This window comes from Strix uralensis, chromosome 5, assembly GCF_047716275.1.
Source record: "Strix uralensis isolate ZFMK-TIS-50842 chromosome 5, bStrUra1, whole genome shotgun sequence".
Classification (NCBI taxonomy): domain Eukaryota; kingdom Metazoa; phylum Chordata; class Aves; order Strigiformes; family Strigidae; genus Strix; species Strix uralensis.
In genome coordinates, this window is record NC_133976.1 from 30,649,205 (window position 1) to 30,673,844 (window position 24,640).

A 24,640-nucleotide genomic window follows, 5' to 3' on the forward strand; every position below is an offset into this window, starting at 1 on the left:
TACAAAACTGATGACAAATCAGTATTAGGCTGTTGTGCAGACCATGTGTAAATAAAATATTCCTTCCAAACACGGCAAGGTAGAGTTTCACATAGCATCTAAAGCCCTGAGACTAACCCAACCGTATCTCTGAATGGGCAAATAAACACGTCTCTTTCAATCTGTGGGTATTGCTAGCAGTCCAGCTTTTCATTCATGCAGTAATCACTTTTACACAGAAAGCAAGCACTGAGAAACATCTTTATTCCAAAAATTAAACATCCGATTTCAGAACATGAAAACCTTTTTTTATTTTACGTTGAGTGGAGTATTTGTCATTCACTACTTCACTGTAAGTGAAGGCAACTGATCTTCATAGCCCCCTTCAGGTTAAGGTCATACTATGTAGAAAATGTCCACCTGCCACTGAAGCGTTTAAAAAGTTACTGAAATGACTTCACATAAACAAGTTCATCTTTTCATATTAGCACATTCTTACCAAAACATTTGGTCAACAAATTCATTTAATTTACCTTTATATAATGGAATCCAGTCTGACACACAGCATTTGACTAGAGTTATCCACCCCATTTAACAGTGCAGTTACAATATATTCAACCTTTGGAGCAAGTTGCAGCTAATACAAGTGTTATAACATATCCCTGCACCCAATTTTACATCAATCTATATACAGTGTATATGCAACTAAGCAACAACATGCATTATTTACAGACTTTATACAACATCCCTGTGCATAAGTGCAAACTGTGACTACAGAAATTTAAAAATTCATTTAAAGGTTACAAATCTGTTTTAATTATGAAAGTTGAACTCCGTGGAAAAGAAGATCTAGAAAAATTCCCCCACATCTGCTCTTTTATCACGACATTTACTTCTAGCCTTTGTCCGAGCCTTGAATGCTGCAGAGTTGTACAAGTGCTACAAAATAAAAGAAAGAATTAATCACAGATGTTCAAAAGGCTTATGTCCCTTAGAGATTTTTTGATTTATGTTAGAGATGTTTTTATGTATAAACAGCTGAAAATATCTTTTTATTAATCTTTGAAGTAAATTGGTAGGCCTTCTGAAATTTATGGTATAATATCTTTGCACCATTCATTTTAATATATATACATATAAAAGAAATTTGGACTGTGTAAGAAAGGCTGAGCTAGAAGCAGTTCTGGAAGCCAGTCAGTCTTGAACATCACACAGACACAACATGGATTAAATCTGCCCCCTGGAGTAAACTTCGTAGCACCATTCCATAAGGTGTTCATATGCATGATGAGTACATTCACAACGAACAGAACAAAGTCATCCTCCCTATAGTGTCTGTTTCACACTGGAGAGTTTGGCTATGAAGACTCAGTTTCTATGGTTTCCTGTAGGTCCCTACCCCAGCCCAAGGTTCACATATATGGAGCATGCATCTGGTACCCATCAGCAACCAAAACAACCTTCAGACCTGCCCTGGGAGAAAAGCAACAGCAGCCGCGTGCCCAGTAGAAAACCTCAGAGCTCAGACACATACAAGCAAGGTTTGGTTTCATTCAGGACAGTATGGGGCACTGTCAGAACTGAAGTGACAAGTTCAAGATGACAGCTTTTAAAGTGCATGTTTGGAGTACTATTTAATTGAGGAGAAATATATTAGTGTATGAAGTAAAGAAAATACATTAAGGTGCAATAACCTACCCTTTCAAAACGGGATATCTTCATTGTTTTAAGAGTTGCAGCATCTAGCATTACTGGTGGACCAAGCTCAAACACATTCCGAAGAAAGTCATTTGACTAAACAAGAAACACATCAAACGATCAGTTTCTCCTTGGATTATTCAAGTCTCCAAAGATGACTACTGTTAAGTATCAAGTATTCCAGTAAGAAATAGCAGCAGTTTGACACAAATTTTAGTACCTTTTGCAATTACACCAGGGAACACTTCTTCCTTTATGAGAATAAGCCTAAGAACTAAAACTGCCCTCAAGAAGACTGAGACAGCTACCCCCTCCACTGAATTTTTTTGTCCCAGCAAATTAGACATTGTTCTGTTACATCCTCTACACAAAATTAGGCAACAGGACACAGGTCCATATGGCTTCACAACACACCAATTTTAAAATATCTGGCTGTAAAACTAGTATTTGAAAAAAGCTGCTACAGGGATGGGCTCCCTCAGTCACACAGAAATGTAACTGACACTGAAGATTTTAACCTCATAATTATCATAGCAATTGGGGAGCATATACTCCTAAGCTGAAATTCCTGCTTCTACTATGTATCTAAACTGATGACTAGTTAACAAACAGTTCCTAGCATAGAGATAAGGGCTTATCTCTTCCCTTCTGTCATCATCTGAATGCTGTCATCATTGCACTGCAAGTTGTGTTCATTACTTTTGACTAAAACTTTGCATTCCTTTTTACAGGCTTGAACAGGAAGCCTGTAAAAAAGGAGGGAGGCATGCAGCTTTCTAGCAGCCAGATGACTATACCACTCTGCTGAAAGAAAGCATAAGGATTCAGGAAAAACCCTGAAGCTAAAAAGATATTCAGCTTGAATCTCTTACTTCTTGGAGAAGTCTTCTAATTGCTAACCCAGCACACCCAGGCTACAACTCAGAGGCAGCTCACCCAGGCAGTTCTAGCTCACTGTTGTTAATTTTGTAAGTGCTGTCTTTTAACACTTGTTTATGCAAAGCCCATTTCATCATTTCACCAAGTCCTACTCATGATTTTGTAATTCAGAGTGAACAACAGTCTGAGCACATATCAAAGAACAGCTTACCTGCAAATGATACTGCATCCCCGACCCCAGAATCTCCTTGAAGGTATCATAGGTTTTTTTTTTAACCCAGCAGTCAATATACATGCGCTCAGGTCCGAACTTAACCATCTCTGTAGGAAAGTCACGCTCCTACCCAAAATTAAATGAAACATCATAAATAATTTTAATTTTGACAGTCTTTTGTATTAGGAATTATATGTATCTCTATGAACTTTATTTTCATTAATAAACTAGGCACACCAAAACCTCCCAAATAACACAACATGCACATACTAAAGATTGTATTTGTTCATAAACTGGTTGTCCTGGTTTTGGCTAAATCTAAAGTTAAATCTCATGTAAGACTTGAAGCTGACATTCATGTCAGAAAGCATTTAAAAAAAGAACACTTTCATCTTTTAAATGACTTTAAGAATTCAACTTATCTCCAGAAAAAACAGTTCTGAGTGCAGGAGTCAACTTTAAGTCAATTTGTAGGTTTCATTTAGTCCCTACCTGTCAAGTGTGGAGAGCTACATTTGTGACAATGGAATGCAGCAAGTGCTAATATGTGACTCAAATTCTTCTACAGGCAGAACCTCAAAGGTGACTTCAAATCACTTCAAAGCCTTCTCCTTAGCTTCTGAGGTGTTCAACTGTTCTAAATGTCAACTAGTATTTCATTGGTCTTACACATACAGCAATGTAAAAAGTAATTATCTGACAAGTAACAAATCTAGTTTGAGAAGTGTGAGATAAAATACAATCCACTAAAGCGACAGAAGTTTGACATTTGTCTTAGAGGCTTTACTCGGAAGTTATGTCACTACCCAAGAATTTTTCGAGTCCTGCTTTATGTATTGTTCTCAATCCGGATATGGAAAATCAGAAAATTGCAGCACAACAATTGGGACAACAACTCCTCCCCATACACAATCACTTCTTTGGCCCCCAACAGAGGTGCCATTTGGACATGTACCTTACTATTAAGTTGCTTTTTATTATGCACAGCAGTTCAATAAGATTTTACAATAAACCTTTTCAAAGAATTCAGGACACTAATTTGGATGTTCTACAAAGTTTTCTATGGAAAACATCTGCTCATGATATAAAATAAAAAGGATTTAGTATTTACAATACAATGTTTAGCCTTCTTTAAAGAAAAAAAATACTCTTCAATATGGAAGTCTGAAGTAAAATAAAGTGTGACTTCCTTTGTTCCACATTCCTAAAAAGGCAGTTATATTTCACAGAAGTGACCAAAATTTGAAATCTCAATTAAAAGAATTTTTTCCTGTTGCTTCCACTGAAACAGTAATTCTGTTTAATAACAAAGCCATTTTCATTAAATTGCACACTATATAGTTACAAACCAGACATTTGAAGTAAGAAAATCACCTCAACAGCTCGTAGAACATCTCTGAAGACGGATCGCTGCTTTCTTTTGTCTACTTTGGCTCGGTGCTTGTTTCCATCAGTAGCCAGAGCTCTTAGTTTCTCTGTTAGAAGTTCCATGTCTTCATAAAAGAAATCCTAGTCCAAAAAAAAATTTATATTTTTCTTTTCTGGCCTTAAAATGGATCTCTCCAAATTCTAGGCATGTAGACCTCTACAACCTGTTAGTTATTTAAAGAGTCAAAGATGGCACTAACTTCCTGTAACTCCATTTTCAGTGTTTAAGCCAGTAAGAACAAAGTCACAGCATCCAGTTTACCCAAGAAGGACACTACCAAACTCTATTCTGGTAGTCAGAGCCACATGATACAGTACAGCTCCTTCAGTGTGTATATACCTGTCAATCTGTTCTGCTCCGTAATTCCAAGGGACTCAAACTGTCTAACTCATCTGCCGAACCTGGCTGCCACTCCTGTCAACAAGCTGAGGGCAGTTTCACATTATTAGCACAGATTTCATGCTGCTGGAGACAGATCGTGACACACCAATAGACTGAGAGTATGAATATTTAGTCATAAGTCTTGTATGGGGTGGAAAATTACAAAGCAGTTTTAAAAAAATGCTTAACAAAACACTCCAAGTAAACTTGAATGCCTAATTGATTAGCAGGAAATATTTTCTCCCCTTCATTTACTAGTTCAGTGGCAGTTCACCTGAATTAGTAAGAATGTATGTAAACTTATGGAAAAACAACTTTTTGGTGGTTTGTTTTTTTTAATCTGAATGTTTTGTCATGTCAACTGACTAGACTGAGTTTACTGCACACTTTTTGTAAGAGACTGGTCAAAGGCAAAACACAGTAAGCATTTTCAATCTGCACTGATCGTTAAGGATCCAAAGAGAATAATTTGTAATGATTTAAGGGGCGTTTTCTCAATGGAACAGAAGAGGTTCATAGTGAATAGTCTCATTTGTTAATGCATTTTAAGATTTTAGTTACTTGCAGTCAGTTTGACCAAATAAAGGATCAAGTTTCAGTCTATTTTTTTTTCTTTCAAAGTTGGCTTTCATAGCCAAGAGACTCAAATCCCTATTATTTGCAATTATACACAAGTCTCAACATATTGTTTCAGATGATGCAGTGTTAGTGTGTCCTGTATCCTGACTCAACTGGAGTTATCTATTCACTCTGGACAGCGTTCTGGCAAAGCACAGCAGCCTTGATCGAGCTAAAAGCCATTCAGGCAGCTTTCCCAAACTGCACCATGGGTAAGTGGAGACTGTTTCCTTCAGTGCTGACAAGAAAACAGTTCAGAAATTAATCAGGCATACTGAAGGATGTAAAGATAAGTTTAGCTGTGCATGAGGTAATACCAAGAAGCTTGCACCTATTCCGATTCAAAAACAAACCCCAAGAAATCTCACCAAATGTAGCAATAGCTTTATCTGTGCAAATTTTGTGCAAATCCTTTCAACATCTCCCCCCTTAAATTGACTGACTAGTCCCCAGCTGACTAAAATGGTCACAAATGCTGTGAAACCATCATGCGATACCAGTTATTCTTCTCAGGATACTGAAAAAAGCAATACTAGAAGTCAGCGTGGTTTCTACTGAGGGATAGATTTTTAGCTGAGAGAGCAGAATCGTGCAGGTTGTGAATCACTGGAACTTGTCTGCGTAAGTATCTAATTAGTGTTCCCACTACGGTAAACAATACTGGTTTAGCATGGGATCTCTCAAGGAACTTTAGGCTGGTGTTGGATTTAGATTTTAAAGCCACATTTAAATATACATTTCTAGTTGGTCTTCAGTACTGTTTGATGTGTTTTGTTATACTGATCCCGTTTTGCAATATGGAAACGAGTGCAAAAATTATAGCTAATTGCTGTGAATCATTGCTATAACCACTTAAGACTAGGGCAGTCTTACTACAAAGAACACAACCCATTGAATTATCTGCCACTTGTTGGGATCTGGGGTGCTATGCAACACAGATTAAATAATTTGTCTTATCATTCCAGAGCAAGAAAATTTAGCCGCTGACATCTACTTACAGCATCTGTTTCGCGTGCCAGTTCAAACAGAAGGGCTAGTGTTTCTCCAGCAGCTATTCTCATGTTGAGATCATCACAAGACAACAGAGTTGGAAGTTTATGCAAGTGCCTAAAGAGTAAGTCACATTTTATTACGATGTAAATTTTGTTGACACTGCTTCATTGCATATAAAAACAGTCATTACAAATTTTGTTTTCCAAGAAAGGCACTCACATTTCAATTTTCTTCTTCACTTCATTCACTGGACAAATGGTCAACAACAGTGTCCATGCTAAGAGAGCACTGATGTGAAGCACAGTATTATGGGTACTCGATACACCATTAGTGTCTCTATCTCGCTGATAAGCCTTTGTGAAGATGTTTTCCAGGCATTCCATAGTCGAGTACAGTTCCTGAACAGGGGGGAAAAAAGATCATGGAAGTGGCTTAAGATTCACACATTTTCATATTGTCAATTTATTAAAAAAAAAGTATTACTTATCCTCACCGTAATATCGTCAGTGACAATGAAACAGCAAATCCCTAAGCAGGTTGCACACTAGACACAAAAGAAAAAAGTGTCAGTATTTGACATTACTGTTGACAAAACCTTCAAAATTTAACCTCTGAAATTCAACATCTGAAGTAACAAACTTGAGATTAAGACCTTCCCAGAGTAGAAGTCTTCAACACTGTTTAATTCAGCTACTTTGTAACAGTCAGCTCTCAGTTCCCATCTACTCTCAGAATGATTTTATGACATATGCTACTCACAAGCCTTCACTTTTCATGCTGTATTCTTTAATATAGCTTATAAAGCCCCTCCAAAAAACTACATGTAGCACTCCTTTCACCCAATTATTTTAAGTCCCACTAGGATTCACTAGCAGAAATTATGCTGATAAACAGTAACGGACATATATTTATTCACAGCTATGGGAAATATTTTCCCTTCTCTGTCTACTATTACAATTAGATGGCATGAAAACACCGGGCTTCAAGAGCCTTTCTTGGCAGTTTCCAACCTTTTACTGTGAGGTCATACACATCTCTTCCCTATCCCCCATATTCCGCTCAGTCTCCCCATACAAAGCATAAGAAAAAAAATATTTGAAAGTGATGCTTACACTAACCACACAAGACTCAAAATTACACTTAAACAGGACAAGCTTTAATAGCTTTTGTTTTTTGTAGAAACAACTGCTGTTCAACTAATAGTACCTCCTCTTCCAGCTGACAGTATCTATTCTAACACAAAAAATCTTGGCAAGAGCTTTACACTCTCTTCAGTCAATATTTCAAGTATACTGCTGACGTACAGATGAGATGACTGGGTGAAAAAGTTAAAATACTTTTGGTAGTATGAATGTATCAAGTGTGTAGTTCTAGATCTGCTATATGTAGTTTTATCATATACAAATATATTTGCTTAACTAATATTCCTCTGCTGTTAAAGAAGTTAAAATTAATACAGGAAGGATGCATCAGTCAGTGGAAAAACTTTTCACTTTTTCCTGTAGGACTTCAACATCAGCCCACAGAACTGCAGTAAGGAGACTGCAACATAGTGGGTTAAGACACTTGACAAAGTACTAGATGCAACAGGTCTGTAAGGAAGTCCTTAGGTTGAAGAAGAGAATGATGCTCAACGTTTATGTGGAACTTTTTAACCCAGTGAAAACTGTTATGCATCATTCAGATACATACATCAACATTATGAGTTTACACTAGCATGGTAACCTTTAGTTCTGGATTACACAATAGAGAGCTGATCAAAAACTGCCCTCTGTCCCTGGCTGGCAAAAAAAAATTCTATACTTACAGCCTGTCTGGCTTGGATACTGGCTGTTCCATCACAGACAATCTTCTTCAGAACTGGACCAAGGGTCTTAAAAATCTCTTCACTTTCAATTCCCGACCCCATCTGCACACACAGAAGACATGCCAGTCCAGCAGCTGCACACTGTTCATCGCTCTTACCTGGAGATTAAGATGCTATGATCAGTAATCACCTCGTGCATTGCTTCCTTCCTTTAAAGATAATTAGTCTGAAAACTTGCAAGTGGAAATCCAGAAACCAATAGATGGAAGATAATTTCAGTTGATTTATCTAGGTCAGTTAAAATATAACATCTAAATTCAAAAAAGGAATGTTGCTAATGTAACTAAATTAAGCACTCTATAAAGTACTAGAAAAGCCCCACAGTCTTAATTCCTTTTAAACAATAGGCTATTTCATGGGGATTATCGCTTTCTAATAGCAAGCATGTTAATTACCTTTCTTTATGCAGCGTTCAATGCTATCAGTTAGTGTCATTCTCCTTTCCATTATAAATTCATATAGTATTTTAGAAGAAAAAGCACTTTTCAGATTTTCAAGAGCTGCTTGTCTTGTCTTTGCACTGTTAGAAGAGAGAAGGAAGATCTCCTGAAATCATCACATATCAGTTAAAGCTCAGCCTTTGTTCTTATGGTAGTTTACATTTGTCTGCACCCAACGGAAGAGCAACCCACAGCAGTACCATGAAGTATGAAATGCTGTAAATTGCCTCCTTCCTCAAGGACAGAGAAATTTAGGTTGGAGATAAGAGTTCACAATGGTACACTAAGCTAGAAATAAAGTCACTCTACTTCCAGCTATTAGGAAAGGCAAGGTCAACTTCTCACTTAGCCAAAAACTTGGTGGAGGGAGAAAGGTCTTTTCAGATCCAGAAGAAGAGCAAGTCCTCTCCAGCATGAAATAACTGTAATTTCAGTAAGCATATAGAAGTTTGATGCGTATTTCCCTTATTACATCAGAGGAAGCCAGAAAACAATGTACGAATGCGTTTCTTCAAAGCATACTATACCTCTTGTCCAATGTAAGATCAATAAATCCCTTCAATTTGTATTCTAAGTCTTCTTGAGTGGCTTCTTCATCAACTTCAGGCCCTAATCCAGAGGAAGTAATTTAGTCCTACTGTTATACATTTTGTTAGCAGACACAGTAGCATCCAACACTTAACATTTTAAATACTAATAAGAAAACACTTTAACATAGACAATGATTGTTCGGTATTACAGCAACAGAATGGTGTTAAGCCTGCTACAAACTGCCTCTTAAAATACTTTCATAAAAATTGATCTATTGATACATCTGGGCTGTTTCTATACCTGCTTTACACGTGCTAAGAATGAATGAGGGAGCTAATCAGGTTTTACATAAATTTGCTACCACTGATGCCCATCAGTCCTGTTGGCAACACATTTTCATTGAGTCCATGACATGTAGCTCTGGAGTACAGCAGGGTATTCACTGCTGATGCAGCAAGTACTGCCTAAGCAGCCTGTCCTATCTGGCATCACTTCAGATGCCCCTGCAACAGCAACGCAGTTAAAAGTAGCAAGTACTCACAGGGAAGGCTGCCTGCCTTATCCCCCTGTAGCAGGCTTTCAGGTCCCCTCCTCACCACAAAATGACATTAGAGCAGCCCAGGTTGCTGAGATGGCAGTGGAGATAAAGCAGAAATCTAGTTCAAAACAGGCAAATATTGACTCTTCCCATCCCAAACTCTTGGACAGCTCCTACCACCTGAACTATATGTTATGAAAATCAGTATCTTACAATGCACTTTAAATTCTTATTGACTCCAAAAGTTTGCACTGTATAATTCTAATAGAACTAAGCCTAAGTTTCATGAGAGGCTCATGAAACCTGGAGTACATTCTTACCAAAAAACCCAACTGCCACTAGATTAATAATCAGTGTTTAATGGAATGCCATTATTTTGCTACTGCTACTAGTCTTAAACTCTACATCAACTCAGGTTTTACATTTTTGAAAAGACAAATAGATATAAATGAAAAAATATACCATCCTCAGTGAAGCTAGCAGGATCACTGAAGCCACTGCAGTGGCTCATAGTTTCAATTGAAGCATCTTCATCACTAAAAGGCTGCACGTTTCTGGGCTGACCACCTTAAGGAAAGAGGAATACAATAGTTTGGTCATTTTTCATATGGAAAAGGAAGATCTGAACACCAAAAGTAGAATTCAACCCTCCTGACAGATTCATTCTCCCTGACCCAGAAAGCCCATTTCCTTCCTCTGCTCATTCCTTTACTCCCACCTGTTCTGAAGACTTAGTTGGCTCTATTCTGGAAGATCCTTTGTGAATGGTGGGGAAGAGACCACCTAGTTTTCAAAGTACTGGTAGAATTCCTAACTCTAGATTTAGGATCCTTCCATAATCAACTTCAAGTTAATGCCACTTCCTGTGACTGTGCTTTAAAAACAGCTCTATATTAATTTAAGTGTTAGGACAAGCTACCTAAAAAAATTGCCATACAAGCTTTATTTTTCAGTTTTGAGGGACTTCAAGCCAGGATAAGTTATACATTTAAGCAAACATACAGTACCCAGTTCAATGCAGGATTTACAGGATTAAGTGTAGTATGTGCAGCATCAGCAATGTCCAACCCTATTTTAACACTGAACTACAAATACAAGCCAGAACATCAAATGCTTCAACAGGGAAAAAAAGTTTTCCCTCTCAGCGTCTAGAAGGCCTCGGTTCAGTAACTTCAGTCTTTTTAAAGAAAGCAGTATTATTTTCACCAGTGCTCTACAATTTTCATGCCTGTATCTTAATGTTACAGCATTAAGAGTTGGAGGAGTTTGACCTGATAATACTGTAATTTCTATCACTGTCTTATCCGAGCCCTTAATTTGCATCTACTGAAGTTGATTAACAGAAGAATACTTTCACTGTTATTTCTCCAACAACTCCCAAATGTCATTTACAGAACCCAGAATTCTGCTCTTCCACCTACTTTCTGGGGTACAACTGATTCTAGATTTAAGGTAGCAAAGCGCTTGTCAGGTAGGGTTCCTGACTACCAAGGCCCCCAAAAAGCATTTTTATCTATACAGAATCAACCTTGAGTTGATCACTATCCAAGTGCTTCCCAATAAAGTGAAAATCACACTTCAGAGGTTTCAGAGCTTTTAGTCGCAAACCATCTACTTGTATCACTGACCACAATCCTTGATGCTTCATAGAGTTACAAAGGACAAACATTAGCCAACGCACAGACCAAGAAACTTGGAATTTCAGAGCTCTGGCACGGCCACCTTCTTGCTTCTAATGATGTCAAGAAGGGCAGTTCAGTGGGAGAAGTGGCAAGAAAGACTGCCAGCCCCTCACAAACTAAAATAAAAGCGGCTGCAGAAAGCCCCAGTGAATTGGTGACTTCCTGAACATTTGATACTAAAGAGACAGACTCTACTCACAGCTACAGTAGCCTAAAGTGAAATTTCTGACCACCCCACAAAATCTCCATTCTACCAGGCCTGAGCACCTCAGCCACACGCATTCTGGATCTGCATGAAGATTGTTCCTTTTCTAATATCCTCTTTCACGCTAAGAAGGACTTTTTAAAGATACCACAGCCTTTCGGGGCACAGGGCGCTGACAGACCGCCACACCACCCACCGACACCGGACTGACAGCAGCAGCTGCCGCACCCCCCGCCCCGGCAGGGCCCACGCTGCCGGCGGTGCAGGAGCGGGGGCACCGGAGACTGTGCGTGCCGCGGCCGCGCCCCAGCGCCTTTAACACCCCCGCCCGCGGCCCCCTGCGCTGCCCTGGGGGCAGCCGGGCGGCCCCCGCGGCCGCGGGGCCCCAGGCGGGGCCGGCGCCGGCCGCTGCCCTCGGGGCGCTACTCGCCGCCGGCGGCGCCAGGCGCGGCCGCCACCCGCCGTCTCCCCGGGGCCGCCCGCGCCGCCGGGCGCATGCGCGCAAGCGGCGTGAGGTGGCGGTTTCGGGGCCGGCTGCTGTCAGCCCGGCGGCGCCGCCCGGCCCGGACCCGTGCCCGTGCCCCTGCCCGGCTCCGCCCGCCCAGCGGGGAGCTCCGCGGCCGCGCCCGTCCGTCCCGCCGCTCCCCCACCAGCCCCGCGGGGAGCCGGGGCGCAGCCGGCCAGGGCGGCTCGGCCGGCCGCGGCCTCTCTCGCCATCGAAGGCCGCCCCCGCGGCGGCTGGGGCGGCCACGGGAAACGGCCGGGTGAGGTCCGCGCCCCGCGAGGCCGCCCGCTCCCAGCCCCCGCCCGCCGGCGCCGCCGCGCTCACCGGCTCCGCGCTGGTGGTTGCTCCCCCGCTTCTTAGGCTTGGGCATGGTCGCAGCGGCGCTCGGCTCGGCTCCCGCGGCCCCTCTCCGGGTCTCGGTCTCTCTGCTCCCCCCCGCCCGGGAATCAGCGACAATCAGCCGATGGAGGAGCAGGATCGCTTTTTACTCCAACGCCTCTGCGAGGCTGACTTCCCGGGCCGGGGCAGCGGAGGTGATTGGCGAAAGCAGGCGGAGGACGAACCGGCGGTGAAGGCAGAAATCCCCGTGGAGGCCCGTGAGCGGAGTCGATGCATCTTTCTCCTCTCAGACACCTGGGGCTAAAGGCGCGGAGAGGGCGCCGGCGCCGCTTTTATAGCCCGCCGGGCTGCGGGGGCGGGGCCACGCGACGCGCCGTTGCTGCGACCAATGGCCGGGTGTGGCGGCGGTGAGCGGGTGACTCAGTCGTGTGAGCCCGTGACGCGGCTGCGCTGCTGCCCAGTGGTGGGGCTGAGACGTCATCGGCGCTTCGCGCGCCACGCCGCGATGCACGCTGGGAGCGGCGGGCTTGGCCGCCAGCCCGGGGCGCGGGGGCGAGGCGGCTCGGCCTGACCCGGCCCGGCCCGGCCCGACCCGGCCCGGCCCGCGGCCTCGAGCCGGCAGCGGCCGCCGGAGCCCGCACCGCGCGGTGCCGAGAGGGGGGCGGCGGGCTGGCCGTGTCCCCGCCGGGCGCTCCTCACCGGCCGGGCCTCCTCAGGGCGCCGGAGAACACCGCGCTGGCGGCGGGGCGCGGCGGAGCCGACGGTCCGCGCAGAGGTGCGCCCTGCAGCGCCGTGCCCGCCGCCGCTCCCGCGGGTGGAAGCGGGGCTGCCTGCGCCGCGCAGGGGGCGTCTGAGGCCGGGGAGAAAGGGCGGGCGGGCGGACCAGACAAAGGGCGTCGCGGCGGTGCCCGTGCGGATTTGCGCGGGCCGGGCGCTTCCACGGGCCCTGTGCCGCGTTCGCCGCTGGCGACGGAAGGCGTTTCGTCATACGAAGGGTTGTCGGTGTGCGGGGACGGCCTCGGCGCTGGTTGCAGGGAACTGCTCATGGGAAGGGCCAGAAGGGTTTGGCCGTGCCTCTCGTTCAAAAACGGATGTACAGGATCCATGGCTTACTTCACAACAGATTTTCTTACACGAACAAAACCGGGTTTTGTTGTCACAATTTTTCTCATATCTTCCAATTTAGAGACTTGTACTTTAAGTCCATATGGCTTTATTTTTAATCCAAAATTGATTTTTTCTGGTTTTCTGCTGAACCTCAAAGAGAAATAGGATAGCATTCCTATCCACTAAAAAGAGATTGGTTTATAATATTTCTGAAATGGGAATGTGTGAATTCTCACTGATGGCTGTAACAGTACTGCAGTATTTGAGGGTGGAAAGACCATTTTTCGGAACATGCTGAAAAGTTATGTAAGACGTAATAGTGGTTACGCTGTTTGAATTCCTTTGCATACAAAATATGTTTACACTGACTTCCAGAAAGGTAAACTTCTTATCAATACTGCATAAATGCTACGTAAAAGGAAAAAGGGCTTAGTGGCCCGTTTGTGCGTGGTGAGTAAGGAAATGCTAGTAGTGTCTATTTCTAGAAAGTGGTCACTGTCTGTGCGATACCTGTGGGCGCTGGCAGAGCCCGATGTTTTGCACTGCTGTGCAGTGTGAGCTTCCTGATGAACAATTCCTTGGGCATGGGAGAGTCAAATTTCTGAAAAGGTCTAGCCATCTCTTTTAGCATCCTATTTAAGAAGAGCAGAAAAGAGACAAAAGTCAGTACATGCTGGATGTGTACAGGGCAACACATGAGTGTCTTAAGAGGCACCAGTTTCTCCCCTTCGGGATGAAATGCTGGAGCAAAGGACAGCCTTCTAGGTAAGTAGGTGGAGGAGTTGCAATTAAATGCCAAAGGCATAACTGCACCCTTGGGTACACAAGGCTTAACAGTAGAACAAGAGAGCAGTGCTGGATAAGCTACAACACCTAATAGCAGCCAAGCAAGCTTGTATGGTGGGAGTGTTTGAGATGCAAAATGCCAATACTATTTTAGGGAGGTCAGCCACGTCCTAACAATTTCCTGTGTGCTGGCCCTCTTAATACATATATTAATCTCGGAGGTGCAGGCTGACAGGCTTAGACTTAACTGAAATTGTTGCCTTCGTACTGATAGCCCCCTCTTGCAACAGTGCTGTCTGAGGCTGCTGGCGAGAATTACGTTTATTGCTGAACCTGCAGGTGTGACAGTCTGAACAAGGTGCAGAACTGTGCAGTACGTGTGGTAGTCAGGTGTCCTGTAGCAGGCAGGTGTGACAGCAGTAGTACCTCATGGTGGAAATGGAAGAATGAAGAGAGGTGGTGTAGCCCTTGTATGTTTGGAGATGGTCTCATGAGGACAGGTAGAGGTAAAGCCTTGGAGAGGAAGAGGATAGAATGTTGCAGCTGAGGTGGGAGGAGCAACTGCTAAGGCACAAAAAGGTGTTTCCAGACTCTGACAACCAAAATAAATTACAGAAGGTGATACAAAGGACTCGTGACTACTTTGAATATGCTTCTGAAATACGCAGTCTCCAGGTTACTGCGACTCCCCAGTTATCTGACCAACAGTTCGGTGAGATCACACAAGAGGAGTTGCATATCACAGCTCAATTTTGCCATCTGTCTGTGACAGAACAGACTCTTTGTCTCAACTGCTGACTCCTTGCCCACTATCCTGATTTATCCTGTTGGCAGGAATGCATGGCGCCAGTAGGCTGGCTCAAGACAACTTTCTAACAAAAATCTTTGGCTAAAAGGAGACTCACGTGGTGTCAGCAATCTGTATACCTATTGTCTGGCTTGTGTTGGAGCTACTGGTGTTGGGGGTGTCACAGTCCCACTGGCACCAATGATACCAGTGGTAGGTGAGAGGTGGCATCCTTTGGAGAAAGGCAATTTATGAAGCGGCAAGGCAAGCTGTGAGCGGAGGGTGACAGCAAGGTATGGCAGGTATGGCAGCGGCTTCACTACTAAGCAGGAGCAATCCCACAGTGCCCAAACAAGAAGAGGAAAGGAGATCTCGTGGTGGTTACGAGTTTCAGCAAAGAGTACAGATCGCCAGTGGCAATCAAAGTGACAGCAGTGACAAGGAGGTCTGAGGTCAAGCCACAAAGCCAACTCAGCAAGTCAGGGTCAGAATTGGGTTCAGTAACAATAACCAGGGCCAGTCAGCTACTAGTCCGGTCATCATCAGACAGGATCAGACGGGAAGGATCCAAGACCAGCCCAGGTGGGTCAGGGTCTGGACCAGCGGGTACGTGGCCAGGCACAAGTGTATCTGTAATGTAGCTCAGGTAAGGACCAAGGGAGAGTGATTCAGCATAAGCATAGCCCCTGAGCGAAAGTAGGTGGCTCTTGCTTCTTACATCTCCTTCTCATGCAGCAGTCTGATTCAAGGCCACTCAACTGCACCAAGGCAGAGCTGCCTTCAAGCACAGGCAGCTTAATTCTGACAAAGGCCCCAAGAAAAGGTCTAATGAAGAACTTCAGCCCAGCTGAGGGACATACATATGTGACTGACTCAGTGTATGTGGCTTAGTATTTGTATGCCAGAGTTTATTTAGAGACATGTAAACTATCATTTATGAACGGTTGGAGGCGTGGCCAGACATCCTCTGTTTACACCACTAAATGCTGTAAAGTCAGAAATGAGGGAATCATGTGGATCCTTGATTCATAGGGGTGTGTTTTCTTCCTCTTTGGACACAATGCTTCTGCAATCTTTGCGGATAAAATCCTTTGGATTTTCTTTTTTCTTTCTGCTGTTCCTTAGGATACAGCTCTTTTCAGACACAGAAGAGAATCACAGGCTCATGCTGGTTGCGTTGTATTGCATGATCAACTTCCTCACAATCATAAAAGATCTCAGAACCAAGAAAAGAGTCCAAAGCTGGAAAATGTACCATGCGAACGCAGTCCCTGGACGAATACTTCAAAATGCCCATGTTTCTAGTGACCTATCAGGACTGACAGGCCTTCAGAGGTGAACCTCTTAGCAGTGCCACAGTCCTCACTCTGGAACACTAAATGCTGCAAATGTCAGCATCGATGTGTAGCCTCACTGCCCAAAATAGATCTGCCCATAACAAATTACAGCCACAGCCCCACTCTGTTCTAGTTGCAGTTGCTACAGTGGTATGCTTGGTTGGGACTTACTCGACTCTGTAGGCAAAAGCAACTCATTAATTTCCTTCGCATACGTAGGGTGCCTGGTCTTGTATCTGGGGAGAAAGACTAAGACTTGGAAGGGAAAGCTCATGTCAGGTCTTCGCTGGGAAGGTGCTCAGATGGATGCATGTACTTCCAGGCATGCACGCAATATGTACGTGATCAGTTCTTACAGAGTCATTAGTGACATTTCTGAGACAGCAGTTGCAAGTGACATGAATTTTTAATGGACAACAGTAAAATACAAACTTCAAATAAAAATACAGAGAGGAAAAGCCAAGAGCTGCAGTTTTTTTCCCTTTGAATGCTGGAACACGTTGGAGGGCTAAACAGTTCCCGCTATAATATTTCAGGGGTATGACATTTCAGCAAATGTTGTACAACATCCAGGTTGGAGGTCCTTTCAGTTACATCATTTACCTTCCATCTTCTTATTTATATTTTGGAAGCTTGACCAGTTGTGGTCCAAGTACATCGAAGAACCTCAAGTGCAGAATAAAGTTAAATGTGGTAGGAGGCTCACTATTGAAGTCACTATTATTAGAGACTGAAGGAGTTTTTGTTGTAGCTGAAGGAGTAACTTCGGACACTGAGGGAAGCTCCTGATGTCTACAGCTGACTGAAGTCCGGTGCTGTAAGGTGATGCAAAAGCAGCCCATACTCTTCCCTAATTTCAGCAGTCCTGTGTGTATGGACATGCAGAGCACATTTTGAAGGGAAAAGAGAGAAATCAGGAAAGAAATTCAATTATTTATAGTGAGTGGATAGATTTAGCAAGCCTGCCTGCTGAGACAAGAGGCATGACAGTGCGAATCAGCTAAGTGGTTAATGGTCACAGATAGCATCCTCTCACAGCCCTGGTGGTGTTTGTATTATAGATACAGTGCTAGGGGCATATATTGCACTCTGCACATAAAAAGAAAGATGGCTCATGTTCTTTCAAATTTACTTTCCTCTTTAACAATTTCTGCAGTACAATATGCAGGACTTTATCAAACTGTATATTTTATGCAGCTGAGCACATCCTCAGTCACACACTACCCTGACTTTCCACAGCAGGAGGGTTCAACTGCGTTCATACTCCAGATATTTTGGTTGATTTTATCCATATTTTACTGATACTTACCTCCTTTTCTTGAGGCAGATCCTTTGCTCCATATTTATGTCTTATTCATGCCAAACTTTCTTGGACCTCAGTAAGAATTTTTCCTGGTAAGTCATGAAGAAACAATGCATACTTAAGCTCTCTGGTACATATGCCATTATTAATTTCATGTCTGAGTTTGGCCACCTGGACTTCAACTGTCACTGTCAATAGCAACTGACCACAAACATTATCCCTGACAATAACAGCATTACAGAGAAACTGTGCCCCCACGGACAAAGAAAGATAAGACTCTGTCAAATGTGAAGACCTTGCAGACATTTTGCAATAGCTAATAAGATTTTGCTAGAATAAGAATGAACAAATTTTTTAACAAAAAATGTATGGGACTCTAGATTTGTCTCTATGGTTTCTTGTGGGGCTTTAGTGAACAAACAACTTTGAGTAATGAATATCAGTGCTGTTGTAAAACTGTGTTGTAAAAGCAAGTATTTCATCCCTCGTAAGGCCTTGTCAGGTCTTGTGTCTTGCTTCATTTGGTTCTCTGCCTGTTTTGCAAAATTTTGGGTTTCCTAACATCAACCACTAAGTTGATGTTAAGTATTACCGAGGAGAATCTGCTATGCTGAAATGAAGTATTTAGAAAGAAATTTGTTTTTTTAAAATTGCAGGTTCAAATTTAAATCTAAAATTCTTAATGACTTCCATCCCCCCAAATTAATTTCAAAATATCGGGGTTGGATAGAATTAGAGAACTGTGACACAGCCTTTCCCCTACCACATGATACAATATTCAGGAGTATGCATCTTGTTCCCCTTAGCAAACATGTTTCTATTGCATTACAACACTGTTGACCCAACTGGTTAGCCAATATTCAGTGGCATTTGTAGGGGAATCAGATATTTCTCTGTTTCTGCCCCATTATTTTCGGGCAGTGCGTATAGAGGCTCATTCCACTGAAAATTAGAAAGGATTAAATAGCAGGAAACAATATTCCAGATCTCATTTCTGTCAATGCTTTAGCCAAAACCCTGCCATGCTCACACTCCCGTGTCCTTTTCTAGCTGTTTGCCAGGCACTTGGCTGTGCTCTGCCACCTCATTGGGCAATACACAGCTGCAGTTGATTATCTGTGTTTATATTTGCTGGGACACTTTTAACTGCGTGTCCCAAGCACTTCAGACTTGCACGTGGAGCTGGCCCGTGGGCAATGATTTTCCATTACTGCAACAGTCATGAAGTGAAAGGACTCTAACTTGCCATCAGTTGTATACCCTACTGCACATGCCACATGTGCCAGTGACAACTGGAAGCATGTTCATTGTGTTTCTGTTCCTTCTGAATAGCACCTTGCCATGCATTTGCCCATTTTAGGAGATGTGGGCCTCCCTCGCCTGGGGCAGCACAAGCATTTTGCTCAGTTTGCTGGGGTATACAACACAAGGGTAGCTCAGACGCTCAGTGCAGTAGCCATTCTTGAGTTTCCTCTTGAGCAATTCTGGTCCCAGGAAATAGATTTTGCAGTCCTTCCCCTTGATGCAGAGGGACAATGACAAGGCAGCAGCACCTTCCAATAATTCTCTACCAAAACACACATCATTTTACAAGATACCCCTTTTGATGCAGATATAAAGGATTAGTCCCGTTTGTATCCAGTAACAAAAAATCCAAATAAAACAGCATAGCACAAAGGATCAGAAGGAACCTTTTTGTATCTGCCTGTCCAAATGTTTGCTTTTCCAGGTACGTTCATCACATAACCTCTTATACGAACTCGTTCAGCTGCATTTTAATTCTAGCCAAGATTCTTATTCCCCCATCTACGTATGGGAGACTGTTTCCAAAGATCAACCTTCTGTTTGTCAGAACAATTTATCTGTGCCCGGCATTTATCAGTTTGTCCTGGCGATAAACCTGACCTTTACCTCTCCTGTTGTGTTTACACTTCCAGGAGCAGCCGGTTCCTTTCTCAGCCTTTGTTTCTGAGGATCCATGCAAATTCCCTGGGGCAAAGTTCTTCCTATGTAGCTTAAAATATTTAAATAAAACATCTAATTTAGGAGCCAAGTCAGAATTTAGGTAGGCTGAATGACTGGAGACGCCCATCTCTTTCCTTTGACTACAGGTGTCCCTTGGTGAGTGTGCTCCTAATTTATGCATCTTTATGAAGTACCTGAAGTTGGGCAGCATGAATCTGGGCTTTAATGCTGTTGCTTTTTATCTCCTGACCAGTCTTGAAGTCTTTCTCTGCACTGGTTCCCACAGGAATTTATCTTTCTTGAACATAGGTGACCAGTATTCCAGATGAAGTCTCATTACTGTCATCGATAGCTTTCCTGCTTCCCTGTCAATTGGAAATACCCTGTCTGAAATAGTTTGCTATCATGTTTAAACAGGCCTGAATTCTGTACTGTATTTCCTTCCTCCCATGATTTACAGTTCATTAACTCCCTAGTTGAGACCTGAAATTCATGCTAGTTCTCAAGTCTGTGATCTTTCACCATGGATTATTACATTTTACTTTATTTCTCTCAGCCTAGACCTTATGGTCAGTTCTTCCTAAGCAATATTTAAAACCTCCTTTATAAAGACATCACCTCCCACTTTACATGGCAATTTTAAATTTCATTAGCAACCCCTTGTTTCTGGTGTCCTGGTAATTAGTGGCAGCATTAGGCTGCTTGCTCCCAAGAACAAGAAATTCCTGTCGGAAGTCCACATTTTGTGTTGAATACTCACCTACCTGTTGCTTATACATTTGCCAGGCTGCCCAAATAATGAACGTCAAAAGGTGTCATTTCTTAATCATAACTTTGTTTTTGAAATGGAGGGAAATATAACAATAAAGCTGTTATCAGCTATCATGTAATTGCACCTCTATTTCCATTCTGTCAGTGGAAACTGCTGCTTATTTGAGAGATGATTATTTGATTGCTGCTTGATTGCTGCTTATTTGAAAGGTGATTTCTCACTGCGAGTTGCACTGAAGGTACTGGGACCTGCCAAAGCCCATGCTCCACAGTCCGAATAATACACAGGCTTCATACTTCTCTTTACACTGAAAGTTGGAAATATGAAGAGTGGTTCATTGTTGGAGGGGAAAGATTGTTTCAGCTGCTGGCTTACAGAGAGCTGGTTGAGCAAGATAGGGAGAGGAGTGGCAGAGGTCATATCCAAAGAAGGGTGAGTTGGTCTTTTTCTGTGGTTGAAGTGCTAAGGCTTGGACAACAGGCCCAAGCCAGGGTTGACCTATAGATGAATCCTGTATATTTTATAACTGATAACCATTGTGCTAGTAGGTATTGTACTAAATTATAACAAACCACTTATGCTGATGTAAAAAGTGCTAAAGCGTTGAAATACTGAAGCCTGAACAACAGGCCCCGAGCCGAAGCTGCTAACTTAGTATGTAATCATTAACAAAGTATGTAAGCTCACTAATGAAAGATGAAGCTTAGACAGAATATAATCAGTAGTGAGAATTAAATGCTGAGAGAATGTATCCAACTTCCCTTGTCTAGCCTTGTTCAAGGCTGAGAACCCGAGTGTTTGGCCTTGTTAGAAACTCCCTTGGTCTCCCCCCCGAGTCCTGGCCAGGCTTCGGGTGGAATCCAACAGGAGAATGAAACCAGACATTTTCTGCTCAAAACAAAGGTGCCAGTTATTCTGGCTTGCTGATTTTTGGTATATAAGGCTGGACCCACTTGCAGCAACTTTGGATGCCTCACCTACGGCTGGACGCACCGCGTAGGATTTCCCACTTGCGGGGACAGGCTCTCCAAATCCTCGCTGTAACCGGGGCTCCCCAGCGACTGCGGATCTGGATGATGGTAACGTATGCAAGTGGTGATGTGTCTTTCTTAATCGCTATTCTCTCTCTCGTAGTAATGATTTGATGCATTACCCTGTATTTTCCTATTTGTTGTTTTAGGTCCATTATTCTGCCTTTTATTCCTGCATGTTTTCTGTATTACTCTGTTACATTATTTAGTTATCACCAGTAAAATACGCCTACTCTTTTCACTCTGGTGTCCGAGTTTAATTGGTATCCTTAATCAGCAAAACAGTGGTATCAAGACAGCCAATAGCTACATGGCTTTTATTCTACCTAAGTTAAAGCAAGGAAATACCAGGTTTTACACCTTGTGGTATCTCAAGGTCAAAGTCCTGGCATATCCCAGATACTTCTGCATTCCTGCCTTCCTCTTACCCACAGGATGACTGTGTGCTCCCTTCCCATCTCTCTTTATTCACCATAACCAATTACTCCCTCACCCCAGGGCTTCTGCATCATCCATATCTGGGTACACTTTTCCTCCTTCAAGGGGTTCAGTGTCCCCTGTTTCCTTTTCCCTCACCATGACCACCGTGATTCCTCTCTCCCTCATACTTCTCCCCTTCTCTTTCACGGACCTAATCAAACAGTTTGGACTTACACTGAGAAGAGCTGAGATCTTCACAATGCTGGAAGATTTTATCAACTTATTTTCCAAGAGGTGGGCAGCTCCAACTGTTGTTGGAAGTGCTGGACATGCTAACTAGAGGCTCCAACCACTGTTCTCTGGTTGACTGGCTTCAAAATCAGGCAGTTTCTGCCCAAGGGTGTCTGTAACGTTCCTCCAATGTTCTGGAAATGAGTGAATGCAATGTTGTACAGTTACCTTATTACAGGCAAACATAAATAAGCAGACACGAGTATTAAGATTTCTGTGAGCCCTGGCTTCAACTCCCAAAGGTGAGGACTCACTCCTGGATGCAAAAGCTGCATTACTGTTTCAACTACTGATGTATAAAATTTACAGAATCAAATTGCTGGTGCTAAGTAGTCACCATTTGCTCAATAAGCAACTATACAGAGGTGCTTTTGCACCAAGGGGAGAAATGTACGTATCTGGCAGGAATTGGAGAGCCCTTCGTGGCAGAACAAGAATGCTGTCAGATGAAAATAGAGAAAAGAGGGTGTGAACGGAGCAGAAATAGGATGCAATCCATATAGAAAACTCCTGTGCAATCTATGGAGTGCAGGGGATGTACAGGGAGTAATGTTTAGATTTTCTAGTTGCTGTCAATACTGGCAAAAATAATGAGTCATTCAAGTGTGCTTAAGAGCTGCACTTTGAAAATAAGAATCCAGGCAGACAGGTACTGGCATGGAAATGTACACAACAGTTTGTTTATATAGTATCTTTCACAAGCAGCTACTCAGTGACACGTGACAAGCCACAATACTTTTGCCACGTCAGTAGCCTACGCTGCCTGTCCCAGCTCTGTCACCTTCCTCTGGGTCTGTGCTTGACACCCCCATAGCACTGACCTGCGATGTTTCAGCCCTGAGGACGTGGCAGTACAAACTCTTAAGTCTTACTGAGCACCTGCTCTCCCCATCCTTTCAAGGTTTTCCTATGGCATGCGAGCAATTTTTGCAGATTGTTTAAGAAAAGTAGAATTTTATCATGAGAAGTGTTGTGTAATACCCATCTCTAAGAGAAACTCTTGGAAAATACACGTATGTGTGCCGTCAGAAATACATAATCTCATTTGGCGTGAGGTCTGTGGGTAGAAGCATGCCGTCTTCCTGATATTTGAGTATTTCCAGCAAAAGGATTTTGAGAAAGAAAGAGGAAGAAGAAACTGGTTTAAAAAAAAGAACAGAGGAAAATATGTGACCCTGCATAATTTTCATATTGAATGCTTGGATGTATAAGACTCTACATGGGAGATCTCCTGCCTCCAGCAGCTTGCTTTCTCATTTAAGAGAGAAAAATACTGAAAATAGTGCCTGCTGGACCCTCATCATGCACTGAGGAACATAAACATGGCCAGCGTGTCTGCAGACTCCAGACTCAGGGATTCCCCTGTGGCCTCTGCACTGCCACGTCTGCTGGCTGTCCCTGCAGGCAGCAGCACAGAAGGATTGTCCCCCCATCCCTGAGGGGGTTTGAAATGCCCTGTAATGGGAGCTGTCGTGATTATAGCAGCAGAGACGCAGTGGAAATATCCACAGATGCAGTGCCTCATGAGCTGGCTCATTGGAGGCGATAATCACAATGTGTAGCACAGGCAGCATTCCTCTGCCTTAGGTCAGCATCCCAAACTCGTCAGAGTGATGCCAGCACTTCACCACACCTGCCACTAACGTCATTAAAAGTCAAATCGTCATCTCCAAGAAGTCGGCACCAAAGCCCTGTTCAGTCCTTTACTGCTTTTTGACAGACCCAGCCCCAGCCATCAGGCACCTCCCTGAGGTTGGGGATGGGGACGGGCCAAGGCCAGTTTGGGACATTAGCCCATATGTGGTCAGGATCAGGCCTGATGAAGGGTCTCATGACATCTGGCAGCTCCACTCCACTAGTCTCCCCGCTCTTTCTAGGACAGTCAGTGAGCTCAGGACGGAAAACAGTATGAGCAAGGCCATAATGGAAAAGATAAGATATCGCAAAATATAATACAATACAATGCAGTATTGTATCACATAAGGTATTACTGCTGTGGTTATGAGAGCTCTAGGCTGATCAGGCGACAAGGAAGGGCAGAGGTAATTCTTTTGGGTTGTTTTCCATTTGTGTGGTTTTTAGTGTGGTTTTTTTTTTTGAGATTCCACTACTAAATCTAGAGAAAGCTCCCTTTTGTCTGGTGACATTGGCGAGAGCTAATCGCTATTTCAGCCTGCATAATACATCTGCATCTAAATTCGGCCATTTCAGAGGGCATCTCTTTTTTAAAGGAGGCTCACAGTAAAGCTTTGTGCTGCAACTTGAAAAGGCAGCCGGCATCCAGCCTGCAGCAGGGAGAGGGAATGGAGCTCACAAGCCTTTAAGTGTCCTTTCCTCCTCTTGCAGGGCAAAGCCTGCAGAGCAAAAAAAAAAAAAACAGAGCAGGTCCCTCTTGGATGCTGCTGCCCAGGACCTCCACACTTCCATGTGATACTGCACTGCTGCATGCCCTTTTTGCCAGCATTAAGGTAATCTGCTCAGAGGACAGTTAGACACCATTTCCCTCTTTCTACATCACAGAATTTGTCTATTCATAATTGTAC

At 43.4% G+C, this 24,640-nt stretch overlaps 1 protein-coding gene across 1 annotated transcript; it reads right to left on the reverse strand.

Annotated features, from left to right (window-relative positions):
* Positions 1-226: 226 nt before the first annotated feature.
* IFRD1 (interferon related developmental regulator 1) lies at positions 227-12,617 on the reverse strand. Its single transcript, XM_074870234.1, has 12 exons — positions 12,284-12,617; positions 10,030-10,134; positions 9,026-9,107; positions 8,454-8,578; positions 7,999-8,156; positions 6,685-6,735; positions 6,411-6,589; positions 6,197-6,305; positions 4,145-4,279; positions 2,768-2,896; positions 1,678-1,773; positions 227-918 (listed from the first exon to the last, which is right to left on the reverse strand). The coding sequence occupies exons 1-12, from the start codon at positions 12,327-12,329 to the stop codon at positions 829-831; spliced, it is 1,305 nt and encodes a 434-aa protein (XP_074726335.1). The 5' UTR covers positions 12,330-12,617; the 3' UTR covers positions 227-828.
* Between the last annotated feature and the right edge of the window lie 12,023 nt (positions 12,618-24,640).